General features: G+C 44.4%; 1 protein-coding gene across 7 annotated transcripts in view; it reads left to right on the forward strand.

Annotated features, from left to right (window-relative positions):
* Nucleotides 1–25221, forward strand: part of Sbf2 (SET binding factor 2) — a 321747-nt gene extending 296526 nt beyond the window's left edge. For 6 of the 7 annotated variants that reach the window (XM_021166296.2, XM_021166298.2, XM_029479589.2 and 3 more), the window contains 10 exons: nucleotides 2002–2103; nucleotides 2747–2932; nucleotides 12422–12548; nucleotides 16195–16322; nucleotides 18017–18250; nucleotides 19158–19262; nucleotides 20348–20541; nucleotides 21056–21143; nucleotides 22913–23044; nucleotides 23744–25221. In XM_021166296.2, coding sequence (XP_021021955.1) covers nucleotides 2002–2103; nucleotides 2747–2932; nucleotides 12422–12548; nucleotides 16195–16322; nucleotides 18017–18250; nucleotides 19158–19262; nucleotides 20348–20541; nucleotides 21056–21143; nucleotides 22913–23044; nucleotides 23744–23842 — 1395 coding nt within the window. In that variant the 3' untranslated portion in view covers nucleotides 23843–25221. The remainder of the gene's footprint in view (nucleotides 1–2001; nucleotides 2104–2746; nucleotides 2933–12421; nucleotides 12549–16194; nucleotides 16323–18016; nucleotides 18251–19157; nucleotides 19263–20347; nucleotides 20542–21055; nucleotides 21144–22912; nucleotides 23045–23743) is intronic. The other variant, XM_029479590.2, reaches the window with a different exon arrangement.
* The last annotated feature ends 341 nt before the right edge of the window (nucleotides 25222–25562 follow it).

The following is a 25562-nucleotide window of genomic DNA, read 5'->3' on the forward strand; positions in this document are numbered from 1 at the left end:
AAAGCATCCTTAAATAAAATATCTAATTAAAAAAAAAAGAAAATATCCAATAAAAAAATTTTGAAGAAAGAGGAGGAGGAGGAAAGAAGAAGAGAAAGAAGAGGAAAAGAAGGAGAAGGAGAAGAAGGAAGAAGGAAGAAGAAGAGGAGGAGGAGGAGGAGAAGCAGCAGTAGCATCAGCAGCATCCTGGCCAGAGCTGATGGCAGCACAATTATTTAGAAGGCAGTTTGGCAGATATGTCATGGCTACTTAAAAAAACAACAGTAGTAGCCCTCCCACTAAGACCTATGACCTCTCCAGCCATGGGCACTTACCCAGGTTTATGGGACCAGCCATGAATTCCCTCCTGTGGAGCAGGCCTCAAATCCAGTCAGGGGCAGTTGGTTAACACTCTAATGGAATTGCCACTATTGTGCCAAGAGGCATATCTTGCCTGTCCAGTTGGTCGTGTTACACACAGAAACCACAACGGACTGAGACTATAAAGGATAACACTCCCCAACCTGCATAACACTTTCAAGTACTAGGAGTGCTAGCCAGGAGGAACGACGTTGCCCACTCAGTCCTGCTTAATTTCTCAGTGTTCCAGAACCAGAGAAGTTAATGTCTTCAGCAGCAGGATCCGACACATTTTTTAATATATCTGGGCTGGAGAAATGGCTTAGTAGTTAAAAGCATGTCCTGTTCTTGCAGAGGGCCCTGGCACCCCCTTTGCATGATTTACAGCTGTCCATGAATCCAACTCCAAGAGATGGGACACCTTTGTCCTGCACAGATACCTGGCAGACACACATGCAGCATATAAATGTATTTACAAATAGTAAAATAATATTTTGCGAATAAAGAGTTATAGAGATGGTAGTTAAGAATACTCATGACTCTTACAGAGGCCCAACATGGTCTTACAGCATTTGTGAGACTTTTAATGCTATCAGAAATAAACTATCCAATGTATTAAAATATGTAAGTCTGAACCATTCAGAATACAAGAGAAGGTTGTAAGGATAACATTGTCAAGCTGTCCCTTGAAAATAGGAATGTTTGGGGAAGATAGAAATCATTAATAATACAAAGGAGCTTTGTTTAGTCAGTGGTCATAGCTCATAATACAGAATAAACAAAATAATAAAGAAGCAACAGTATGGAGCTGGAGAAAAAACTCAGTGCCTAAAATTACTGGCTGTTCTTTCAGAGGACCTGAGTTCAAATCCCAGCACCCACATGACAGCTAAATTCCATCTGTAATTCCAGTTCCAAAGAATCCAACAGCCTCTTCTGGCCTCCACAGACACCAGGCACTCAAGTGGTATACAGACATAAAATAAAATGAAATAATAGAAAGATGTGATCAGTAGCCTCACTGGCCATGACTCTTCCTTCGGGCTAACTGAAACATGAGAATTAGGACTCTGCCCTGGCTTCATAACTTGAGTTATTATTTCCATCTATCAGTTATTTGAAAAGCAGCTAGGGGAATTGCTGTCCCTTTGGTGCCCATGAAGTGGATTAATTGGTGCTAAGAAGTAAGAAATATATTTCCATTCTTATATCTCTCCACTCCCCTGAAAAATGTAAACCAGAAACTACTGTTTTGCCTTGGGAATTGTGATATTTGTAAGACTTTAAAGTACTTTGAAAGAACAGCAAAAGTGTTAGAGCAGACACTGTAAATCTAAAGTTATTTTGAGGATGTTAATGAATAGAGGCACTTGTGCACAGGCCTAATGACCTGAATGTAGCCTGACTCTGCAAGGTAACAAGAACTGGCTCCCAAAAATTGTCCTCTGACACATGCCACAGCGTAGAACACACATGCCTGCACTTACACACACATGCCTGCACTTATACACACACACTTGTAAAATAAATAAGTGAATGAATAAGTCTCACCCCCATTTTATATTATGGAAATTTTAATTAGTCTAAAAAGTAAAATTCCCAAATTGAAAAAAAAAAAAGACAAAGTGCTTGCTCTAATTGTAGCCTTCTTTTCTCTCTCAGCTTCACAGGATAATGCAGCTGGCTGTGGTTGTGTCAGAAGTACTTGAGAATGGGTCTTCAGTGTGGGTGTGTTTAGAAGAAGGCTGGGACATCACTACACAAGTAAAGCGTTCCACATGGTTTTCATTATTTTATATTTGTATTTCAATGTAGCTTTTACCTTTGGGGTTGTTTTATTTGATGACTAATATGTTTATAGACAGAGAAAGACCCACTGCTACCCAGCACCTGGCAAGCTGTTCAATAGCACTGCCCTCTCATAGCTCTGGGTCAGCTGTTAGACCTTTCCCCCGTTCAGGTGCACCATACCAGCTTGCAGCCCTGACCTACAGGACGAAACGTGAGCCTCCCCTCCTGGCTTTCCCCAGCCTTTCTCTAAGCCCATGTTTACTCCAGTGTGAAAAAGGAAATCTGTGTTAATATCAACAACATTAAGACATTAACCTACCCCCGCCAAAGAGTAGGATAGGTTTGAACTGATGGCCTAGTATCATAGTCAACAAAATAGCCGGCTAAGGATTAAAATCTTAATTCTCTGAAAGAAAGTATGTAACAAAAGTAAATTTGGGGGGGTTGTTTTTACTGAAAAGTTTTTAAACATACCTGATTGGCCATCCTGAAGCAGCTAGTCAGAATATTTGCCCGTCAGGCAACATTGCCTGTGAATTAGCTGTCATCAAAAGGAAGTGCAACAGGACTCTGCTAGGTCTGACATTAATGAGGTGTCCGTCTGCTCTTACCCTAGGTGACATCCCTGGCACAGCTACTCAGTGATCCCTTTTACAGGACAATCGAAGGCTTCCGGATGCTAGTGGAAAAGGAATGGCTCTCTTTTGGTCATAAGTTCAGCCAGCGCAGCAGCTTGGCCCTTAACTCTCAGGGCGGTGGCTTTGCTCCCATCTTCTTGCAGTTCTTAGACTGTGTGCACCAGGTAAGTGCATCGAGTTTAGAGTGATTGCACATGAAGAACACGCTGTGCTGGGTACCTGCTGCCACAGCTCAGTCATAGGACATGCTGGGAATAGAGAAGAAATCTGCCCAGTTTCTGAAATTAGGAGTATTGTGCTGGCTGTTGAGCTAGTAAGGAAATGAGCACTCTAAATTGCCATCTCCAAAGAAGGGAAGCACACATGGGCACGGCCCCCAAAGTATGGACTAAACAGAAATGCCACACATGGTCTTCCCAGGTTGGGTGGGCTCTTCTACATGCATAGGCACAAGCGTTAGAGCTTTGAGAAACAAATAGGGCCAGCCAGCCAGGGATTGGGAGCAGGGCTTAGTTCAGTGAAGTAACCAAATACAGCTGATAGAGAGGCTGCACTGTATGTAAGCCATCAGATGCAGTGAGGGATGGTGAGCACACAGTCCCCAGCTCTCCCATCTTCCTAAGTGTAGCCATTAGCTCCCTTGCTGAGGCCTTGCTTAGGATTGGAAGGAAGAGGAGGTGACACAAAGCTTTCACCATGAAAACAAAGTCAGCCTAGAAAAGTGGCATCGACACTGCAGCCCTATTTGGTCTGCATCATCACCGGGAGATGAAGGCACTCCCATGTCACAGATGCAGTGAGCCTCTGAATGCCTACAGGGAGGAAAGGTGGAAATGGTTTCAGAATTGAAAGGAGGCCTTCTGAAAGAGGCCAGATCGGCATATGATTATATTTTGTTGTTTTTGTTTTTGTTCTATTAATTATTTACTTTTTAAAATAAGAGCTTTATTGAACTATCATTTATATACAGGTCACAAATTTAAATGTAAAGGTTTTCTTAGGATATTCTCAGAGTTGTAAGACTATTAGCACAGTTTTAGACAGTGTTAACACCCAGCAGACACTTAGTAGCCATTAGCAGGGACTTTGTATCCCCCTGCCCTGCCACACACACTTGGAGGCTGTGTCTGTGATATCTCTCTTCTCTTTTTGGAAAAAAGCCCTGTACCTACCAAGCAACACATGAACCAATTGTAACAGGAGAGAGCTTACACTTTGAAACTCTTTGCAAGAAATAGCATGTGGTTTTTGTTTGAGTATTAGCCTTTTTATTTTTATTCCTTTTAGCAAATAGATGAGGGAAATATTTGGGAACAGTCATGATTGCCTGAGACCAGGAGAGAAAAGCAAACCTCTTAGTTCTTCCTTAGGTCGCCTTAAAGATTGCTTTATTTTTTTTTATGATTTTTTTTTAATTTTATGTATGTGAGTACACTGTAGCTGTCTTCAGACACACCAGAAGAGGGCATCAGATCCCATTACAGATGGTTGTGAGCCAACATGTGGTTGCTGGGAATTGAACTCAGGACCTCTGGAAGAGCAGTCAGTGCTCTTAACCACTGAGCCATCTTTCCAGTCCCTGTATCCTATCCAATGATTGTGACTCATGTGTATCATGACTAAGACTTACCAAATTAATGTTTACACTGAAAAACTTAAAGGAACTTTACATAGTGTTTACTCAAATATGAAAATAAGTGTAGCAGATCAGTACACAGGCATTCCAGAGAAAGAAAACAGCAGCTTCGGGAAGACTTGCAAAGCTGGTGAGCAGATGATGCCAGACAGCTTGGCTGTCACTAGCATTCGGGCAGGAGATGGACCCACAGACACTTCAGGTCAAGAGGTGGACTGTCAGGCGAGTCCCTTCACTAACCCCGCGTGTCTGGTATTATCAAGTTTGAGATGATGATTTTCCCAGAAACTAACTCCAGTCTCTTACTCTGAAAAGGGTTTCATGACAGTTAAGGCAAGAAGGACTCTAGGGTCTAAGTGCAGGCTCCCAGCTGTCTCCGCTTAGCCCCAGGCTTACCTGTATGCACGCTGCTGGGCTCTGCTCCGTTAGATTCTGCACTCTGCTGCCCCCAGTGCCACTCTCCCTCCAGTCTCCTCCCCAGCCCTCTGCTGGATTGGCTTGGGCTTGGAGCTGTGTCCTTTGTTCTCCCTGTTCCTTTTTGGGGTTTGCTTTGGTTCTTTACCTTTAACCTTCTTTACTAGCTAGGCATGTGATGTACCATCTGTAATCCCAGCACTCAGAGGGTAGAGGCAGGAGGATTCCCACAAGTTATTCTAAGCCAGCCTGGTTTACACAGCAAGTTCCAGGACAGCCATGGCTATATAGTGAAACTATAATTTTAAGGGGAGAAAATTCATTATATTCCTTTAGCAGAGGAATATTTCAGAAGAATAACTTTTTGCAGTTAAGATTAAATTAAATAAACTGATAAATGTATTAAATCTCTGTGTTCACCTTACCAAATTCGGTATAGCTAATCAATGTCTGTACAAATGTCATTCATAATTGATGAATATATAAAGCACACTGTCCTCCCATAGGACTATCATTGAACTCCACATACTATATTCCTTTCTTAGAATGCAGCTCTTCAGTTTTACTATTGGCAGTGAGGCATAAGGATGCCGTCTGTAGGAGGTAACGTGCAGTCTCTGAGTTCCTTAAGCAAAATTAATCAGTGTGATTTGAGTAAAATTGGCCCCCATAGGCTCATAGGGAGTGGCACTATTAGGAGGTATGGCCTTGTTGGAGGAGGTAGGCTTTGTCAAATACTCAGGCGAGGTCTAGTGTGACATTCATTTCCTGATGCCTGCCAATCTGGATGTAGACCTCTCAACTCCTTCTCCAGCACCATGTCTGCTTGTGTTCCACCATGCTTCCCACCATGACCATAATAAACCATGACCTCTGAAACTGTAAGCTAGCCCCAATTAGATGTTTTCCTTTATAAGAGTTGTCATGGTCTTGATGTCTCTTCACAGCAATGACACCCTCAGACAATCAGTTTAACATAAACTACAATGAGACATATGTTATATGCCTGCTAGCTTTAGAATAAACTATAATAACCTGGCATAAAAGTTTAACTTTTTGAGACAGGGTTTCTTCTCTTCCTAGTCCTGTCTGTCCTGGAACTCACTCTGTAGACCAGGTTGCCATCGAACCCACAGAGATTCTCTTGCCTCTGCCTCTGCAGTGCACCATCCTCCTGGCCGAAATCAGCTTTTAATGGAAGCTCAGTTGTTTGCAGGTGAGAGCTTCATGACCAATACAGTGTGGCATTCAGAGTCTAAAGACTGGGCTGCTGTATCAGTCCTAGCTGTGTCATGCTAAAAAAAAAAAAAAAACCTTAAGTGATTTTTTTTTTTAATTTGTCTGAACCTGCCTTTGACATAATACCTCATACGTAGTCATCTGAGTGTAGACAAGCCAAAGGTCATGTGTTGCCTTAACTGTGATACTTTAGGGACTTGACCGCAACAGGTATCAACTTGGATGAAACAAATTCTTTTATCTCACAGAGAGATTGTTTATAATTTTGAAAACAGAGGAATCTAAGTAGTCTATAGTTGACGACTGGCTTCTGACTCTTTCTGACTTAATGATGCAGTAGTGTTTCACCCTCTCCTGCACATTGGTGTGAGGCAGTAGCAAGTGCCTTCTCTGCTTGTCTTTCAAGTGAATGCTCCTGACTGTTATTAAATCATTTTAATTAGTGCTATCTTTAGACTTTTGGGTACACAAAACAGAGACAGACCCAACAACACTACAAAAAATAAGTTCAAAATTTCACAGCAGCAAGCAAAACTTTCCTTCCCTAGATAGAGTGTGCTCCCTGCTCATTCTAGAATTTATAACACTGAATACAAAAGGCAATTCATGGACATGTTCCAAGATATGTCTATTAGTATTAACAAAGTTACAAAGAAAACAGATGAAGCACCATTCTTAAATTAGAAATTCCTCATCATATAAAAAGCCGTTGTTTATGCCAGTATACCCAGGTGTCAGATGAAAAGTACATCACTGTTTCGTAACAGCAACATCTGCAGATTTCGTTACTTGTAATAGGAATTGGCCTAACCAAATGATATTATGACAGGATGCTTCCTTTCTCTGAAATAATTGAGCCAAGTCTTTCAAAGGAAAATATATCCAAAACATAAAAATGACATTTTTACCTGTTTATTTTTAAAACACAATACCAGGGCCAACAAAATGGCTCAGAGGCTAAAAGTGTTTCCCACCAAGCCTGAGAACCTGGGTGTGGTCCCAAGGACCCATATGGTAAGTAAGTACCCACTCCTCTATGATGGCTTCGGACTCCACACACAAACACTAGCACAAGCACAACTGTTTTATGAGAGCCCAACAGAGATGACCACTCAAACAACACTTTGTAGCCAATTGAAAGTCTTTATTCCAGCCTGCTGGGACTACACTCAGTCGTTCAGAACCTAAGCATAGCCCGGAACACTTAGAGCAAGGCAAAAACAACATTCTGGTATCTCATTCAGCAGCTGCAGGGGAGATTTTATGCAAGCAAGCAATTTAACAGAAGCTAAGATAACCATTTAGCTGGAGGAAGAGGTTTACTCAAGCAGGAAGTTTAACAGAACCTAAATTTGGTTAGCTGTGGCATCTTGACCTCAGATTCCTAGAATAGAGTTGGTTAATTTTGATCTCCACTAGGAGATCAGATTCTAATTAAACCTAAAATGGCCTCATCAAGAATACAAGATGAGAGCTGGAGAGATGGCTCAATGGTTAAGAGCACTGACTGCTCTTCCGGAGATCCTGAGTTCAAATCCCAGCAACCACATGGTGGCTCACAACCATCTGTAATGGGGTCTGATGCCCTCTTCTGGTGTGTATGAAGAGAGCAATGGTGAATACGTAAAATAAATCTTTAAAAAAAAAAAGAAAAAGAATACAAGATGAAGGAACCTCTGCAGTGTTCCTGTCCTGTCACACCTGCAAAAACATACACACTAAACAGATAACTGTTTTTTAAAAATGGCAAATTGAAAAAAGCTATAGTACCAAAGGGGAAAACCGTATTTTCATTATGTCTCACTTTGAGAAGCTAACAGTGCTGACTGTGCCTTCAGCGTTTGTTCACATTGTGACTGGGCTCACCTCCGGCCTGAGGTAGTGGTGGTCCTCCTCACAGTTACTGTGTGCCAACACTGAAGGTCCTAACCCAAATGCAAACGCTGTTTTCCCCCTTTAAGACCAGTTCCTTCCTTGTAACTTTATGTGGGGATCAGTACGGCTGCCCTCAGACATTGGTTATGCTAAAATTCATATATGTATATTGGTAAATAGCTGTAACTGATTGCTGCATGGTAGATTCAAGAATGTTGCCTGCTTCCTATACAACTGAAAACTGCTAAACTCCACATAAATCAAATGGCTTTGAAACAAAGCAATTTTCCATTGTCTTTTAATATCATGAGGTTTAAAGCTTTATGTGAAGGGCTAGTACAGTGCAAAATACACTGTTAGGCCTTCCTAAATCTTACTTTGTACAGTCACAAGTTATTGTCAGCTACTTACACTGTTAGGCCTTCCTAAATCTTACTTTGTACAGTCACAAGTTATTGTCAGCTACTTACTGGTGACTAGTGTAACTTAGCCATAGATCTCACATAGTGCCTCTGCACATAGAACTCTAGTTTGATATCTGTTAATACCTGAAACCAGAATCCAGGTTTGCTGCAGCTTTTTTCCGTGGGGCTGATACTGTCTATGATTTGGATTGTAGATTCTAGTGGGTCTTTTTAATCTTTACAAAGAACTTAGTGGTACATGGACAAAAAATATGACTATAAATTCATATTTCTCTAAATTCTATTTCAGATTCAATTCTTACTTATAAGTAAAGCTGGCAGGTTCTAATTCAGATGGAAAGTAAAACTCAAATGCCTAATGTTCAATCCTTTAACTCTGTACTTTGAATCTTTAGCAATATAAACACAAAAATACTGTTTAAAGAATTCAGATGATACCTCAGAGAAACCTACAATTCAGTATAGTTAGTTTTCTGACTGACATTCTTATCATTCCAAACATGACATAAAACAGGGTTAAATTGTTTGATGCACATGTGCCTTGATGCCCTGAAAGTCTTGTGATCAATAATAAAAAATATTGATGAAGCCCAAAGATGCTTTTCAAGAGCAATAAAAATTGGTGACCCCCTAGCTAGGCTGACCACAGGGCAAGGAAGGGGGCATTAATTGATTACCCGTGATAGACGTGAACATCATGCATGATAGTTGTGATGTCAGTAACCAACCAGCAGTGCACATATGTGACTCGGTCGCTTCATCCTCAGCAGTTTATAAGAGAGATGAAAGCTTCAGTCTACGCACACACTTGTAACATACGCCTTCGTAACTTGTTTACATACAATAGCTAAAACCATGGAAAGGCTCCCTATCTGTCAACAGGTGAATGCGTAAGTTGTGGAGTATTGATCCAGTGGGATACTGTCTGTAATAAGAGAATGAGGAGATAACGAAGCAGCATGGATTATTATCAGATAATTGTGCCTAGATTCCATCCATATCAATAACTGAAATAAGACACAGTCTCTCCTTAGAAAGCTCTGATGCCTGCAACTTCATTTGTAGTAACAAGGGGCAAGTGAGTGGTTTCTTGGGGAGTTTTCAAAGTTCTATTCTTCAGCATATTAAGTACCAGAATAGTTAGGAAAGACTTCATACAGGTGTGTGTGTGTGTGGCACAGGTGGGTTCTAGAGAGAATAGTCATTGAGAGAAGTGTTAAAATGTCCTTTAAGCATTTCTGTGGAGTGAATTCTCTAATAGAGAACTGGACCTTTCTTCCTCTGGAAATGGTGACTTGGGGTGGCCTATGACTACCGAATGTTTGTTCCCATGTTTGCTGGACTAGTTTGTCCTTGCAGGCTGCTCCATCTGAGCATACTGCAGTTTCTGCCTCCCCAAGATTCAGGAAGCCAGGGTCCATCCTCAGCTCATCCCCTTCACTGGCTACACAACTCTATGAATCACCAGGTCTCGGCATGTACACTAATTCCACCCAGAATCTTGAGCTAGAAAGCTTTGCTTGACATCAGAGGACAGGTCAGGGAGGAAGCCTAAAGTCTGAACACTGCCTGAGAGAGGAACCAGAAGAGCTGGGTGCAGAGCTGGCTGTAGCTCTATGGTCCCGTGCCTGCCCATTATGTGCAGGGCCCTGCATTCAATTGCCGGCACCACCAGAAGAGGAAACAGAGGCCATGCAGGGTGGTACACACCTCCATCTCATAGTCGAGAGCCAGAGGCAGGTGGAGCTATGAGTTAGATGTGTTCTACATAGTGACTGGGACAGCCAGAGCTACAAAGTGAGGCCCTGTCTACTCGACCGAAAAAAAAGGAGAGGGGCAAGCATTTGAGGAAGAATTACTGTTATTACAACATAGTCAGCAGGCACCTAACAAAGCAAGAGGGGACATTTTATTTTCCATTACAGGAATGAGGAAAGTATTACCAAATCTAATATCTTGTTTTCTTAAGACATGGCCTCAGGCTGGAGAGGGGCTCAGTGGTTAAGAGCACATACTGCTCTGCCTTAGAAACCTGACTTCTGCCCCCAGAACCCACGTCAGGCGGCTCACTGTGAGCCTGTAATCCTAGCTCCAGGGGAATCACACGCCTCTGACCTCTGTGGGCACTTGCTTTCCTGTGTAAAACCCTCCCACACACACATACATATGATTAAAATAATAGAATTTTTAAAACATAGGGTCTCACTATGTAGCCCTGACTAGCCAGAAACCTCCAAGAGTTCCACCTGCCTCCACCTCCCGAGGACTGGGATTAAAGACGTGCAACCTGCAAACCAGGCCAAGGAACTAATTCTAATGTACAGTGATAATGCTATAAAATACTGTTGTCTGACTTGAGTTGTATTTAGTTACAACTGTAAACTGCCCAACTCTTCTTAGTCTTTCTAATTAGTTGCTTTTATACTATAATCACAGGAAACCCATAGGGTCTAATTCCTGTATTTTCATTAACGAGAAAATCCATACTAGAGATGGATACAGTTCTAAGGGCTACACTCCCCAGGATTCAGAACATGTCAAGAAAGAGGCCCCATTATGTGCAGGCCCACTGTGTATACTTCAGAAGCTTTTATTTAGCATTACTTAATACGGTAAAAATGTAGTTCAATCAAAAAAATCAGTAAGAAAGTATCCTCTGTGTGTGTGTGTGTGTGTGTGTGAGAGAGAGAGAGAGAGAGAGAGAGAGAGAGAGAGAGAGAGAGAGAGAGAAAGAGAAAGAGAGAAGAAAAGAAAAGAGAGAATACCACAGAAAACTAGGTGTCTAACCAGATGATAAACTTTTCAAGTGTTTATTTTTAATAGATGTTTTTGATAGCTTCATACCTAAACACTGCATCTCCATCCCCCACCCCACCCCTCCAACCCTACCTTGTCTTTCCCTCCCAGGCTCATGATCTCTTATTGTTACACATATACACCTGTGTGTGTATGCATACATGCATATGTAAAGCTTACTGTGTTCCTCTAACCCTGTTTATATATACGCATGTCAAGAGCTGACACCTTGTGAGCCAACGACCTCTGGAGGAGCTCATTCCTGGATGAGACTGCCTCTGCCTCTGCCTCTCTGCCTCTCTGCCTCTCTGCCTCTCTGCCTCTCTGCCTCTCTGCCTCTCTGCCTCTCTGCCTCTCTGCCTCTCTGCCTCTCTGCCTCTCTGCCTCTCTGCCTCTCTGCCTCTCTGCCTCTCTGCCTCTCTGCCTCTCTGCCTCTCTGCCTCTCTGCCTCTCTGCCTCTGCCTCTGCCTCTCCCTCTGCCTCTCCCCCTCTCCCCCTCTCCCCCTCTCCCCCTCTCCCTCTCCCTCTTCTTCTCCCCCCCTCTTCTTCTCCCCCCTCTCCCTCTCCCCCCTCTCCCTCTCCCCCTCTCCCCCTCTCCCCCTCTCCCTCTCCCTCTCCCTCTCTCCCTCTCCCTCTCCTCCCTCTCCCTCTCCTCCCTCTCCCTCCCCCTCTCCCAGCAGCCACTGTGCTCCTGTAGCTGTGCATCCAGGGTCCAGCATGTGGAGTTCCCATCTGCAGGAGCTTGTCAGCTGGTGGTGTCAGCTGGTCTCGTTCAGGCAACCTTATTCATAGTTCATTTCTCCTGAATATCTAGAGGACACTATATAACATAAAGCATCCAGACCTGGCTCATACAGTCTCATGAGTCCATTTGTTTCTGTTTTTACACTGTTTGCCACACAACAAAAGCCACATGCTATGTTAATTTATATTTGTCAATTTTTTGGCACATTATAGTGTTTTGAATGGAGCTAAACAACATAGTATTAAAATTTGGGCCTAAAAGTTTCTGTTGAATGGTGTTACATGTAAATGGAGAACAACAAGGCCTGTCTTGTAATGTTGTAGAAATTACATAAGCAGCCCTAGTCTAGTGTCATACATAGTAGGGACTAAAAAACCCTGCCCCTTCTCATCTCTGTAGTGGTGGGGGTTCAGCATTTGTCAGATGATGAGCAGAGGTCTTCTGCGTATTTCAGCTAAGCACTCCGTGGCATGGCTTTTACTTTTCTGTTGGATTCTCACTCTTTCTTTTTTGTATATTTCAGGTTCACAACCAGTATCCAACTGAGTTTGAATTCAATCTCTATTACCTAAAGTTCTTGGCTTTCCATTATGTGTCTAATCGCTTTAAAACATTTCTCCTGGATTCAGACTATGAAAGACTAGAACATGGTATGTATTTATATGGCCCTGTCCTATCTTTTTTGTTAGTTTTGCGTGTTTTTAGTGGAAACATCAATGGTGTAACTGATCCCAAGCAACTGAGTGTAGAGTGGTGGGAGCTCCTGCCCAGTTCCAGGGAGATCTGCTCTCCTCGCCACCAGCTACAGCAAGTGCTCATTCTTGTCCTCCCTTTACAGGGTGAAACGTGCTTACTATTAACTCCTAAGCAGTCCCAGGGTGTAGGAGACATGTTTAATTCACAGTACTTCCATTCTTGTCCCTCTGGCAGGAAGGATCTGTCCATGGTTGTAGTTTGGGTAGCAGTTCATGCAAAAGGCTCCAAACCAAACACACACCAAGTGAAAGGCTAGCACCACCACTCACAGGCTTTACTTTGGGAAAGTGAAGGCCCTCGCGGAGCCTCGGCCTCCTCATCTGTAAGATGGGGACAGTGGTAAGGTACAGTAAGGCCACAGGAAGCAGCCGTGAGCAGTATTTGCTGTCATGTAATAAGCACTTGAGGAGTTGCAGACAGCATTGTAATCATTACAGTTTCTAATAGCTATGTTTGTAAAAAGAAGATTCTGAATGTCTATTAAAGCACTTCCTGGGGGGTGTTGTTAGGAAAACAGGAATATGCATGGCAGTTTTTGTTAACATGTCAAGAAGGAAGGAAGGAAGGAAGGAAGGGGAAAGGGGGAAAAAGGGAAAAGGAAAGGAAAGGAAAGGAAAGGAAAGGAAAGGAAAGGAAAGGAAAGGAAAGGAAAGGAAAGGAAAGGAAAGGAGGCGGGAGAAAGAAAAAGCAGCAGCAGTCAGCACTTGTTCCAGGTGGCTTGGTCAGAAGAATGCTTGCCTAGTATATCCAAAGCCCTGAGTCCCCTCATGTACATCATGTAAACCAAACGTAGTGCTACGTGCCTGTAATTCTAGAACTCAGGAGATGGGGGATTAAAGTAAAACAAAGTTGGTATTCTCTGTGCATCACATGTAAGTGTTTAGAAAGAGGGCCTTTCATAATTAGAGCTTTACCAGTGGTCTCTGTTTAAACACTGAAGTCAAGAAGTACAACTTCGAGGACATGTTGTTAAAATTGTCTATAATATTTCACTTTGGGTAAAGAAAAGAACACTGGCCAACCATTCATCCTAGGCTTTTGTCACACATTATGTCACAGTCAGAAACAGTCTCTTAAGTAGCATGTGGTGGCGAAGTAGTGAGCAGAGCTGGTGACAGCTCTGGATCTGGCCTTCAGCCAGCCTGGGTGTGACAGGCTCAGTCGATGTTATCACTAAAAGGTGTATCATAGGCATGTATGGCTGTCAGTGAAATACTAAGCTAGTCAGAAAATTACCTTCACCCCATGCAGATGTGGCCAGCGACCAAGATGCCTGCTGTGCCAGATGACGTCTCTAGTTACAGAAACACCAAACCCTGGTACAGCTGTTCTCTGACCTGACTAGAGATAGCTGGGCACATGCAGCAGTGCCTCCAGCCAGCTGAGTCAGAACATGAGGGCAGCCAGAGCCTCTTAAAGCTTCTGAGTGGTTCCACCATGTTAACAAGGCTGAGTGCTCCTCTGACCCAGTAGGGATAGTGTCAGAACTAAGATACATGTGAGAGAGTGTCCAAGCAGCTTCGTCCCCCAGCCGAGGGCAGCTGGCCTGGAAGCTGTCCAGGGCCCTGTTCTGTCTGTGATCTAAAAAAGATGAAAGGGAAGACAAAAGGAATGGGATTAGGAGAATGTTGTACCAAGCATGTTGACAGGTTGTGTGATTATTTAAAAGTGAAATTATTTTCAAGCCCAGGGATGGTGGCAACACATCTTTAATATCAGCACTCAGGAGGCAGAGGCAAGCAGACTCAGTGAAATTTCCAGACCAGGCTTGTCTACAAAGTGAATTCTAGAACAGCCAACGCTATACACAGAGAACCCCTGTCTCAGAGGGAAAAAGGAAGGAAGGAAAGAAGGAAGAATGAATGATTTTCATCCTGTGTCTCACATGTTTTTTATAAACTGCCTAACCTACTTAGAATCCTAGAATGCCATTACCAACGGGTTCTCTTCCTATCCAAACTGGCTTATAAGCCAGACCAGTCTTGGTTGCCTAGTTGGAGTCTGTCCTTGCTCAGTAGACATAGCAGTCATGCAGCCTACTCAGTCCAACTAATTAATACTAGTTACCAACAGCTGTGAGAACCTTCCTCCTCTGCCCGCCAAGGTCAGCAAGTGGAGCCTTGGACTCTCAGGCAGCACTGTTGTACTTCATCAGTCCTAGCTCGGGGCTCATCACAAAAGCCTCATCACCGTGTCCACTGTCTTGAAAGAATAGTGTATTACTGCCTTGGAATTGGACCTTGATAGGGCTTGAGAATCGTGTCTGGTGGTGCAAACATTTTTTAATGTGTTCCCTACATTTGTATATTACTCTGAGACAGTCATCTGAATACTGTAAAACAGAGTCCATTGTCCATGGTTCCAGTCACCAGGTAGCACCAAAATGGAAGAGGAGAGCAGAGGAGTGTCCTGAGAAACACAGGCTACCTCTTGCTCCTTCTGTCTTTCTCCTGTCTAGAACCTATCTCAGCCTCCAGCGTGCCTCCTCCCCTAGTGAAACCGTGAGATGCCTTTAACAGTTCAATGTTAAATCTTAAATGACTTACCTCTGAGGCTCATCCCCAGAGATTCTGATACAATTGCTCTGAAGCAAGACATGAGTGTTGAGATTTTTGTAAATCTTGGCTTTTCTAATGTGGTCAAGGTTGAGAACTGCTGAGCAGGACTCTGCAGTTAAGAGGTAAGGGGAGAAGAACAGAGAAGAAGCAGACAGGCATCAGTTTTGGGGCCCACAGTTACAGGGAGTTGGCATAGCCTAGGGCCTGAGGCAGTCTCTTGTGGTAAAAAGTTACCTTCTCACAGTATTCTTTCCTGCATACAAAGTAGCACTGCCTCTCCAGGAATTCTTGCCTCACCCTGGCCTATGTATGTCCTTCCCTCCCCATTAAAATAAAGAATACTCAGCCAGGCTTAGCAGCACACGCCCACTGTAACACCACACACACACACACACACACACACACACACACACACACTCAGGAGCAGAGGCAAGCCATCTCACGAGTTACAGAGCAAGTTTCCGATCAGCCAGGGCTACAGAGAGACCATGGGGAGGGAGGAAGATACAAGAATCTAAGTTTGGTCACCTGAGACAGAGCACACCCTCTGCCGTCCAGATCATTGACTATCATTTGAGTACAAGTAAACTTTTATCCAAGAATATGCTTTAAATTGCTTCATAATAAACAAGGTTTTTAAAGTATAGAATTATGTTTTCAACTGAGCATCCTCAGTTAACTAAGTCCATTTTCTACTAAGAAATGTGTAGCCTGTGTCCTGACTCCTCTGTGGCTCTACATTCTGAAGCAGCCGTGAGTGGGAAAGCCTGCTATCCCATGCTTTGCCCAGGCTCGGCTAGCTTCTCCCTGGTTTTTGTTAGCAGGTCTGGCTTTTAAGATTTTTGTACATTTGTTGCTACTTTCAGGAATGTAAGAAATATTTCACTTTTCTCCTCCGTGTTCTATACTTTTAGAAAATTTTCTTTTTTTTTTTCCATTTTGGTTCTTTTTTTGTTTTTGTTTTTGTTTTTTTAACTTACAGGAACTTTATTTGATGATAAAGGTGACAAACATGCCAAGAAAGGAGTTTGTATCTGGGAGTGTATTGACAAGATGCACACACGGAGTCCCATTTTCTTCAATTACTTATACTCACCGGTGGAAGTAGAGGTAGAGTTAAGAAATCATTTGTCTTTTCTAAATATTCTGTATAAGATTTTCCCTTTGTTTTAGTATATGTAAGCATTTGAGTAGGTTTTATCCCAAAGGTATTTAAAAGTTTGAAGCAGTATAAGTTTGGGTTGTAACAGGAATGAGAAACTATTCGCTGAACACTTAATGAGAGTCTAGGAGCTAGTTCTTTAGACCTTAAAAGGGATAATGTTAGCACACTCAAAGAAAAGAGCCTTACTGGTGTAAGATTAAAGGTGTACCACTATGCCAGGCCAGAGTTGAAATTTTTAAGTGCTTTAATATATAATAAACCTGAGGAAGGGCACTGACATTTGGACCCCAGCCAAGAGGACGGCATATCTAAGGGGCAGCAAGGCTTGGTCATATATGCATCTGCATGACCTAGTCCCAAACCTGCAACAGGCAGCTTTGACTGCGTGAAGCTGGGGCTGATAACTCAGATCTCTAAAAGAACAGCAAATATTCATAATAGTTGAACCATCTCTCCAACCCATAATTTCATCTTTTACTTTTTCATACGGCTCAGTGTGGAGCACATGCCTCTGATGCTAGCACTTAAGTGATAGGAGCAGGAGGAGTCACATGTTTACAAAGAAATGCCAGCCTCTTCTATATTGTGAGTTCTAGGCCAACCTGAGCTGCATAGCAAGACTTTGTCTCAAAAACATCAATTTTTGTCCCAAAAATTATTACTGGATGGGAACAGTTTTATACAATACATAAAATCCTTGGGGTCTGGGCCGGTGTGATAAACAGAACTCGGTGCTTAGGGGATGCAGAGATGCTGCCCTAACCCAAGTATTTAGAACTCTGTCTGGCCTTTCTCAGTGGGACCTTCAACAAGAAACCAAATGCTCATTTTTAAATGGTGTCTTAGTTTAGATATCAATACTAAAAAGAGACACCATGACCAATACAACTCTTAAAAAGAGAAGCATTTAATTGGGGCTGGCTTACAGTTTCAGAGGTTCAGTCCATTATCAGCATGGTAGCATGCAGGCTGGAGAAGGAGCTAAGAGTTCTACATCTTGATCCAAAGGCAGCCAGGAGGCGGCTCTCCTCCCCAGACTGCCAGAAGGAGGGTCTTTTCCCTACTGGACAGAGCTTGAACACAGGACCTCAAAGCCCACCCCCCACAGTGACTCACTTTCTCCAACCAAGGACACACCTCCTAATACTGCCACTTTCCCTGGGCCAAGTGCATTCAAACCACCACAAGTTACTTCTCCTCATTCAATCCTTGCTCTGTGTACCTCCACATTCCTGGCCTAAATCCAAGCCTCTCATCAGGCTACTTCCCAAGTCAGCCTGCCTTGCCAGTGCATGAGTACCAAGGTCCAGAGGAGCCAAGTAGCTGCTTGGCAAGGGCTGAACAGTTTAGCTTTGTGGCCTAGGGTTCACAAATGTTCATGCAGGGCCAGGCTGGGAGGAGAAGGTTAAGCTGAGGCCGGAAAGCTGAAGGGATCATCTTCCCCTGTGCCACTGCTCCTATGAGTAACACAAGAACCAACATGTTTTATTTGATGATTTATCAAATGTGTAAGTTTTAAGTATTTAGATGAATTTATGCACTTGCCCCACACTCTGGAAATGTCAGGGGCTGCCTAGTAGTGAGTACCAAGTACTTCAGGGATGAGATGAAATTACATTGCAACATTTTCTTTAAACAGGCCCTGAAGCCTAATGTAAGTGTCTCCAGCCTAAAGAAGTGGGATTACTACACAGAAGAGACCCTGTCTGCAGGTCCTTCATACGACTGGATGATGCTGACCCCCAAGCAGTTTCCCTATGAGGAGTCAGATGTAGCCGGAGGAGCTGGGCCCCAGAGTCAGAGGAAGACAGTGTGGCCATGCTATGATGATGTGACCTGCAGCCAGCCAGATGCCCTCACGAGACTTTTCAGTGTAAGTCAGCCATGGGTAGACATACCTACAAGTACTTTGAGCTCCAGGTGGGCAGCCTGGGCTAACTTGCATACTTGCATCTGTGATGGCTCCCTTAACCCTGGGCTGTGTCATAGATAGCATTCTGAATCTGAAAAACCAGCCCTAATCCCATGCTGCAGTGGACACCACACTTAAATGTTGCCAAAGGCACCCATAAAAGTGACTGTGCAGTGCTACAGGGAAGCAGCGGAGAAAACAGCCATTTGCCTGGGCTGCTGGGCTGCTTGAGTTAGCTCTAGATAATAGCTTTCGCAGATGCTTTCCTCCCCTTAGTTAGGAATATGGAGAAACAACTGATGGCCCGGCAGGACGCTTTATGCAAGGCATATTCTGGAGCCGAGCCATCCTGGCAGTAGCCATCTAGGAACAGCTTTGTGCTCCGATGTGGGTCAGACAGTTCCTGAAGAGCCCTCTCTGTTTTCAAGCCAGGAAGAGTACGCTGCAGTGATGGCTGTCTCAGACCCCTGTCAGAGGAAAATCATTTTCATGAGAATCTCTTGGTTCATTCTTTGCACATCTGGTTTGAGTCTCCAAAGTTGAGGGGCTCCTCTCTCTCAAGAAAAACTTGTAACTGCCCTGTCATTAGGGTTGGGACATGGGCCCACAGTTGGCCTTAGCTTTGGTCATCAGATTTCTTACAGGCTGTCTAAGAGTGAAGGTGTTTGAGACACATACTACATTTCTTACTATTTAAATCAACCTATTCAGAAAATTCTGCTGAGTCCTAATAAACCTGGAAACCCATCTACACCCTAGCCACGCTGCTCAGCTGGGCCTGGAACAAAGGAGACCTGTGCCTCTAGGTACATCCTGACCTTCCGTGAAATATTGCTCTGTCAAAACCATCTTTTTAATTTCTTTGCAGGAAATTGAAAAATTGGAGCATAAATTGAATCAAACTCCTGAGAGATGGCACCAGCTGTGGGAAAAAGTCACCACGGACCTCAAGGAAGAGCCGAGAACAGCCCATGTGAGCTTACGAAGGACCTGGGCCTGGGAGGGCGCTCAGTCAGATGCAGCCCACAGCCCGCAACCTAGCCATGCTTGTGGCCAGAGAAGATGGTGAAAAAGAGGGGTCATGCCCTGGGGGTCCAGATGACCAAATGCTTCCTGAATGTCTCATTCCCCACAGTGACATAATGCACATGTTTCAGGCACTGAGTCCAGAGGAAATTACTGGGTTCTCTATCTCGGTGCCACTGTGGTCTCTGTTGACCTACCACAAGGGACAGGGAATGCCAAGCCTATGGCTGCTCCAGAGAAACAAGCAAAGAGGAACTAGTCTAAGATGACACCCTATGTTACTTTCTGTCCCTGCACTTCCCTTTCTGTTTGCTTTCTGTTTCTTGTACCCCATTTCCTATTTCTGCTATTAGAAATGTTTATCAAGCACATATGTCCAAGGGACTGAGCCCTATGCTGTCCTCAGTGAGTGCGGTTTGTACCTCACGCATGAGGAGGAAGGCAGAGAAATCTCTCAGTTACTAACTGGCAGGGCCACCACTCAGACCCACAGCAGACCGGCCGACTCCCAGCTCAGCACAGGGAAGTGAGGACTCACAAATGTTCTGAGGAGCACATCGGGTAGGAGGGAGAAGACAGCCCTTGAGCAGGGCCTGGGCTGCAGCCTCACCGTCAACCTCACCTCCCAGCCAGAAATAATATACTGTTTCTAGATTTTTTTTATTGTGAAAGTAAGATGTATTTTTAAAGTAACAGTACACAGAAGGTTATCAAAAGCTATATAAACTACATGGTAGTTTAAAGCCTGCCTTCTTGTTGGTAGACATGCCATTCATTTGCATCATTTTGGTAGCTGTCTATAACTTCATTATAAAGGGACAATGGTTGTGGAGTTTATTTACCAGTCCCCAAATAATCCTTAGTTTATTTCTGCTTTCCATACCAAAACAGACAAACACAGGATAAATGTCTTTGTACACATGCTGGCTCACTAGTAAGTTTTTACCCTGAGATCATGTATATGAATAAAATTATCAGGCCAGTCTCTTAAGCCACTGGGAAACTTTCCTAGCTCCTATTCTGTCTTTTCAGTCCCTAAGACACTCGGCGGGGTCCCCAGGAATTGCATCTACCAACGTGCCTTCCTATCAGAAGAGGCCTGCGCTGCACCCGCTACACCGTGGCCTGGGTGAGGATCAGAGAGCCACCACCGCCCCGTCCAATGGCGTAGAGCACAGGGCGGCCACACTTTACAGCCAGTACACATCCAAGAACGACGAGAACAGGTGACAGAGCTGGAACCCCATGGTGTTACCCTAAGCAAGCCCTGTGCAAAGCAGCCTTTGCGGACTCAGGATGGATTTGCTTTTGTTCCTTGGGTTTTCGTTTTCTTAAATGCTTCGTGTAGAATGTTCTGCAGGGGACCAGTATTTGAGAGAATGTGTGTCAGGAAATACCTTTTCAGTAGTACACATCACACAGCCTACTCATCTTGGCTGAGAGAAAAGATGTGACTCATGGAAACTAGGAATGCCAAGGGCATGCTAGTGTTTCTCAGGCGTGTTCAGACTTCTGTTTCCAACCTGGTTTCCCTCAGTAATGCAGCATTCCTAACAAAGCAGAAAGCATGGAGACCAAGAATTCCTAACCAGGGGAATGCTAACCCCAGCCTCCCAAAGGGCTAGGGCCTGACTCCAAGGAGAGCCCTGACTTGGGAGACAGAGGCCTGGCAGACAAAAGCCAGTGTTCTTGTTTGTTAATAAAGGTCAGAATAAACTGTTTTGTTGGGTTTTCTTCTAGATCCTTTGAAGGAACATTATACAAACGAGGAGCATTGCTGAAGGGTTGGAAACCCCGCTGGTTTGTTTTAGATGTCACAAAACACCAGGTAAGACCTAAAGATACTGCTCGGCCTGGGCTGGCCCCAGCCCTGCTTACCTCTCACACAGCCTGCTCACCCCGGCCTCACCTATGCACATGGTGGCTCTTCTAGGCCCCAAACGCCCCTGAGCCCTGGGAGTAATCTTTGGAAGGAAATTTTAAAGCAGCCTCTACCTGGAGCACAGCTAAGGCAGGACAGTTGAACCAGTGTGCTCAGAGCACTGGAACTCTGATAAATAAATGTCATCTTAACATACAGGTCTGGAAGCATCCGGGAGCTTAAACCTGGTGCATGAATGTGGGAGCTTGTGTCTGCCCCCTCCCTTCCAGGGCACAGCTGTCCTTCATCCTTGCTGCAGAAAACATCCATTTATGACTGCACCCCACCTCATTGCACTGCATATTAAGCAAGGGACTGCTATTCTTAAAAGATGGGAGCACAGGGAAGGAATGTGCCCACCCAGCCCTGGGATTCACAGCAGTCAGGGCAAGACCTTCCTTAAGTCATCTCTGCCAGACTTTAACTCTTGCCCTAACTGCTACAGGTGAGACTTCCCATCATGCTCTCTGCTCCTGCACTCTCCATCTGCCCCATAGCACCTTCCTTACCAGGGCAGTGACACCTCTGCTTCAGGCTGACTTGTAGAAGGCAGCGTCAGGAAGGACCTCAACTGTGGGACAGCGTCAGGAGGACCCCGTCCTGGTCAAGGCTGGTCTGGGGCCATCTTTTCCTCTGATTGAAATGCTTTCTTGGTTTTGTGTCTGTTGATCCATATGAAGACTATTGAGATTATTTTCAAATATACAAATGGAAGCCTTTGTAAAGCTCCATTTAAAATAGCAGTGTCCCCTGGAATCACAGAACCGTCACTGTGTAGAAAAGTTCCATTAAACCACTAAATATAACATAGGAAAAATCATGATTTTTACTATAATTTAAAATTACATCAAATTATACTTGCATTCTTACCAATCTTCTGACTTTCTTTAGCGTGGAAAGTGTACGGTTTTTCCATTTAGCCCTGCTGACACTGCCTGGGGGTGGGGGTGGGGGGTGTCGAGGCCCGAGACACAGTGATGGAAACACCAGTCGTATCACTGGAATCCTGCCTGGGCCAGGAAGGCTTTCACCAGCAAGCTCTTAAAATACTTCATTTCTTCTTATTCCAAAGTAATGCATGGTTATTGTGCCAAACTTAAACATCTCCAAGAGCTGGCAGCTGGGAGCTCTCTGTGATGTCCCTCAGTGCCATTTTAGACTGCTTTCTCCTTCCAACTTCCTGTTGCTTGGGAAACCTTCCTTGTCCTTTGTCCATCCCAGTGCCATGCTGTCACTTAGCCAGTGCTCAGTAGCGGAGTAAAGACTGCACTCCTGTCACTTCCTTGGTTGGGCCAGGCTGGGGAGACTCCAGCCGTCTAGCTCAGTGGCGTTTCAAGTCCTCTGTGACTTGCTGGTGAGTCCTTTGAGCTTTTCAACTAGATTGAAAGCAGCATCCAGGAATTCCTTTTTGTTGTTTGTTTTGTTTTTTGAGATGGTTTCTCTGTGTAACACTTTGAGTTTCAGGCTGGCCTTGAACTCACAGAGATCTGCTGCCTCTCCTTCCAGGTACTGGGATTAAAGGTGTGTACAAGAGGCAGCCGGCATTGTTAATGCTGGAGTATTCTTCCATGCAGAGGCAGCCCCAACAAGCAAGGTGCAGAGGATGTGGTCAGGTGTGTCTGGAAAGCTGGGTCATTTCCCCTTACTGTGTCCTGTCTGTCTCTTTTTGGTCCTAGCTGCGATACTATGATTCGGGGGAAGACACGAGCTGTAAAGGCCACATTGATCTGGCTGAAGTAGAAATGGTTATCCCTGCCGGCCCCAGCATGGGAGCCCCAAAGTATACAAGTGACAAGGCTTTCTTTGATGTAAGTTCCTCTTTCCTGTTCTTTCTGCATGTCTCTCCATGACCTCCAAACATTATAGGGCCCCCAAGGAGTTGGTAGTCACTAAAAAGGAGTGTTTAATTAAAGCTGTGGGTGAGTGGCTAATGAATCCCCATGGCTACCTTTCACACTGAGCAGCACTGTCACTGCCCATAGTCACTGGAGTGGGGAAAGGACATCTTCCCGGAATTGACTTTAATAAAGGAGATGGGGATGGATGGCATGGGGTCCCAGGACCAGCTGGTGCCTCTGGCCTCTCTTACACAGCACCAAAGCAAGAACAGTATGCCAGAGCTCTCAGGGGAACTGTGCCACCCCCTTTTTTTCAAATGGAGCCATAGTAGAAACCCAGAGCCAGGGAACAGCATCGTAGCCTGTAGAGGGATGGAGAGTGTAATCTACTTTATGAAACTGTCTTCATTTTAAGGACTACTCAAATTATTAGTCAGGGACTAATTATAAGTCATCTGTTTGCATGGCCCTTAAAATACCCCCAAACCCACTCATGATGTTAGAACCAGCCGTTGTGTCTGTCCAGGATGTTAGAACCGGCCGTTCTGTCTGTCCAGGATGTTAGAACCGGCCGTTCTGTCTGTCCAGGATGGGATTAGTTTGTCACTCACCCAAAGCCAAAAGAACAGTCCTGCTTTATGTCTACCCTTCCGTCGCTTGTTTCTGTAGCTCAAGACCAGCAAGCGAGTGTATAACTTCTGTGCCCAGGATGGGCAGAGCGCCCAGCAATGGATGGACAGGATCCAGAGCTGCATCTCTGATGCCTGATGCCCAGGATCAGACAAGCACGAAAGGTAGAGGAACTAACTCATCTCCTGACAGGGCGATGACGGTCATCCCAGGGCCTGAGGTTCTGCTTACCCTGTCCCCTCTTGAAGCAGTTAGCATGTCACACAGGTCTGGGTGGGAGCCCTGGCCCTCCTCTCCCTGCAGCATTCCAACAGGATTGAAGTAGAGAGGATGCCTCTGGACCTGCTGCTGTCATGTAGGCAAGGTGGCTCCCACCTGAGTCCTCCTCCATGAAGACTGTTCTCCAAAGCCATAACTTCAAGAACTTTGACCACAGAAATCCAAACCTTCAAAGGTCGCTGTACACCGACCACATAGGTGTCCCGTCAGACACACCTCCTCCTACTGTCTGATCCTTGAGATGTGGATTCCCTGGTGCTGGGAAGGTGCTTTCAAGGTTCCTGCCCCGGAGCTTCACAGCAGGAGACGTCACTACTCAGTGGCAGGCAGAGGGGGTTAACAATGGCACAGAATGACCTGGGCCAGTGCAGAAAACACTGCTTCAAACCACGAGTCTCTGAGGACACAGTGCCTGGGTCCTGCGTTCTCTCCTGTTCCCCACAGCTTTTTGTGAAGTAACAAGTGTGCGAGCCCACAGAACACTAGCACTGAACTAACCAGGGAACCATTGGACAAACTGAGACACATGGGACAGGCCAGCACACAGGGGACAGGCCAGCTAACCAGACAGCACTGCTTGTGAGAAGAACTGCTCCTAAGGTCTCCCAGTTACGATAACCTTGTTTTCTTCAGCCTCAAACTCAAGGATGCTTCTCATCTGTGGTGGACCTGAGCAGCCACCACTGCCACCAGGCCCTAGCAACTTGGTCAGTGTGTGTGTTTTGAAATGTTAATATGTTAAATACCAAACTAATATTTCAAAATATGTATATATGATTTCTATATCCTGATTTTTCAGATAGCCTGCTTATAATTTAAAATAAAAATAACTAAACTGATTCATAAGATTTTAGTAATAAAAGGTTGTTTCCTTTTTAAATAATAAAAGCTACTTTGTAGATTAAAAATAAATCAAATTTTCAAATTAAAAATTATCAACACACTAGAAAATAGAACTGTACTAATATATAAGAAATTGGGAAATAAAAATGAAGGAGTTTTTTATCATATTCATTTTATAAATTTGCCACCTGTGAAATGGTTTTTGCACATTACTTGTATTTTCTTTGTATATGAAATAACTTTTTGTACTTTGTAGACTCTGGAGCCCACTGTCCTCTCGGCTCTTTGAAGCTGTGCCCACTACTGCTTTTGTAACTGGAGTCTTTTAACTTCCATGATGGCACCGCGTGCCGTATGTTCACTAACCATCCAGAATTAAATTTATTTCTTAAGAAAAAGAACCTCTGAGTGCTGTGAAGTCAGGTTGGCTCTGCACTGTGCAGTACTCGGGAGCAGCATGGGGCCAAGGCTCCATCTAAACTGTGACCATTTGGGCCTTGGAAGCACAGAGATGCTGGGGTGTGGCCATGAGCTTCTGGGTTCTGACCCAGCCCTGCGGCATCTGGGGAAAGTCTTAGGTGTCCTCTCTGCTCCCCTAGTAAGCTGTTCCAGGTGCCAAGCTCCTGCCTCTCCTGGGTCACAGTTTCCCCTGGCGAGTGGCAGATTATATTGATTTCAGGCAGAAGACACTGAAGTCTTGGCTGGGTCACAAACTTTTTGGGTTGAGGAGTTGGTT

Source organism: Mus caroli, unplaced genomic scaffold, assembly GCF_978045245.1.
Source record: "Mus caroli unplaced genomic scaffold, Mus_caroli_1 scaffold_8, whole genome shotgun sequence".
NCBI lineage: Eukaryota > Metazoa > Chordata > Mammalia > Rodentia > Muridae > Mus > Mus caroli.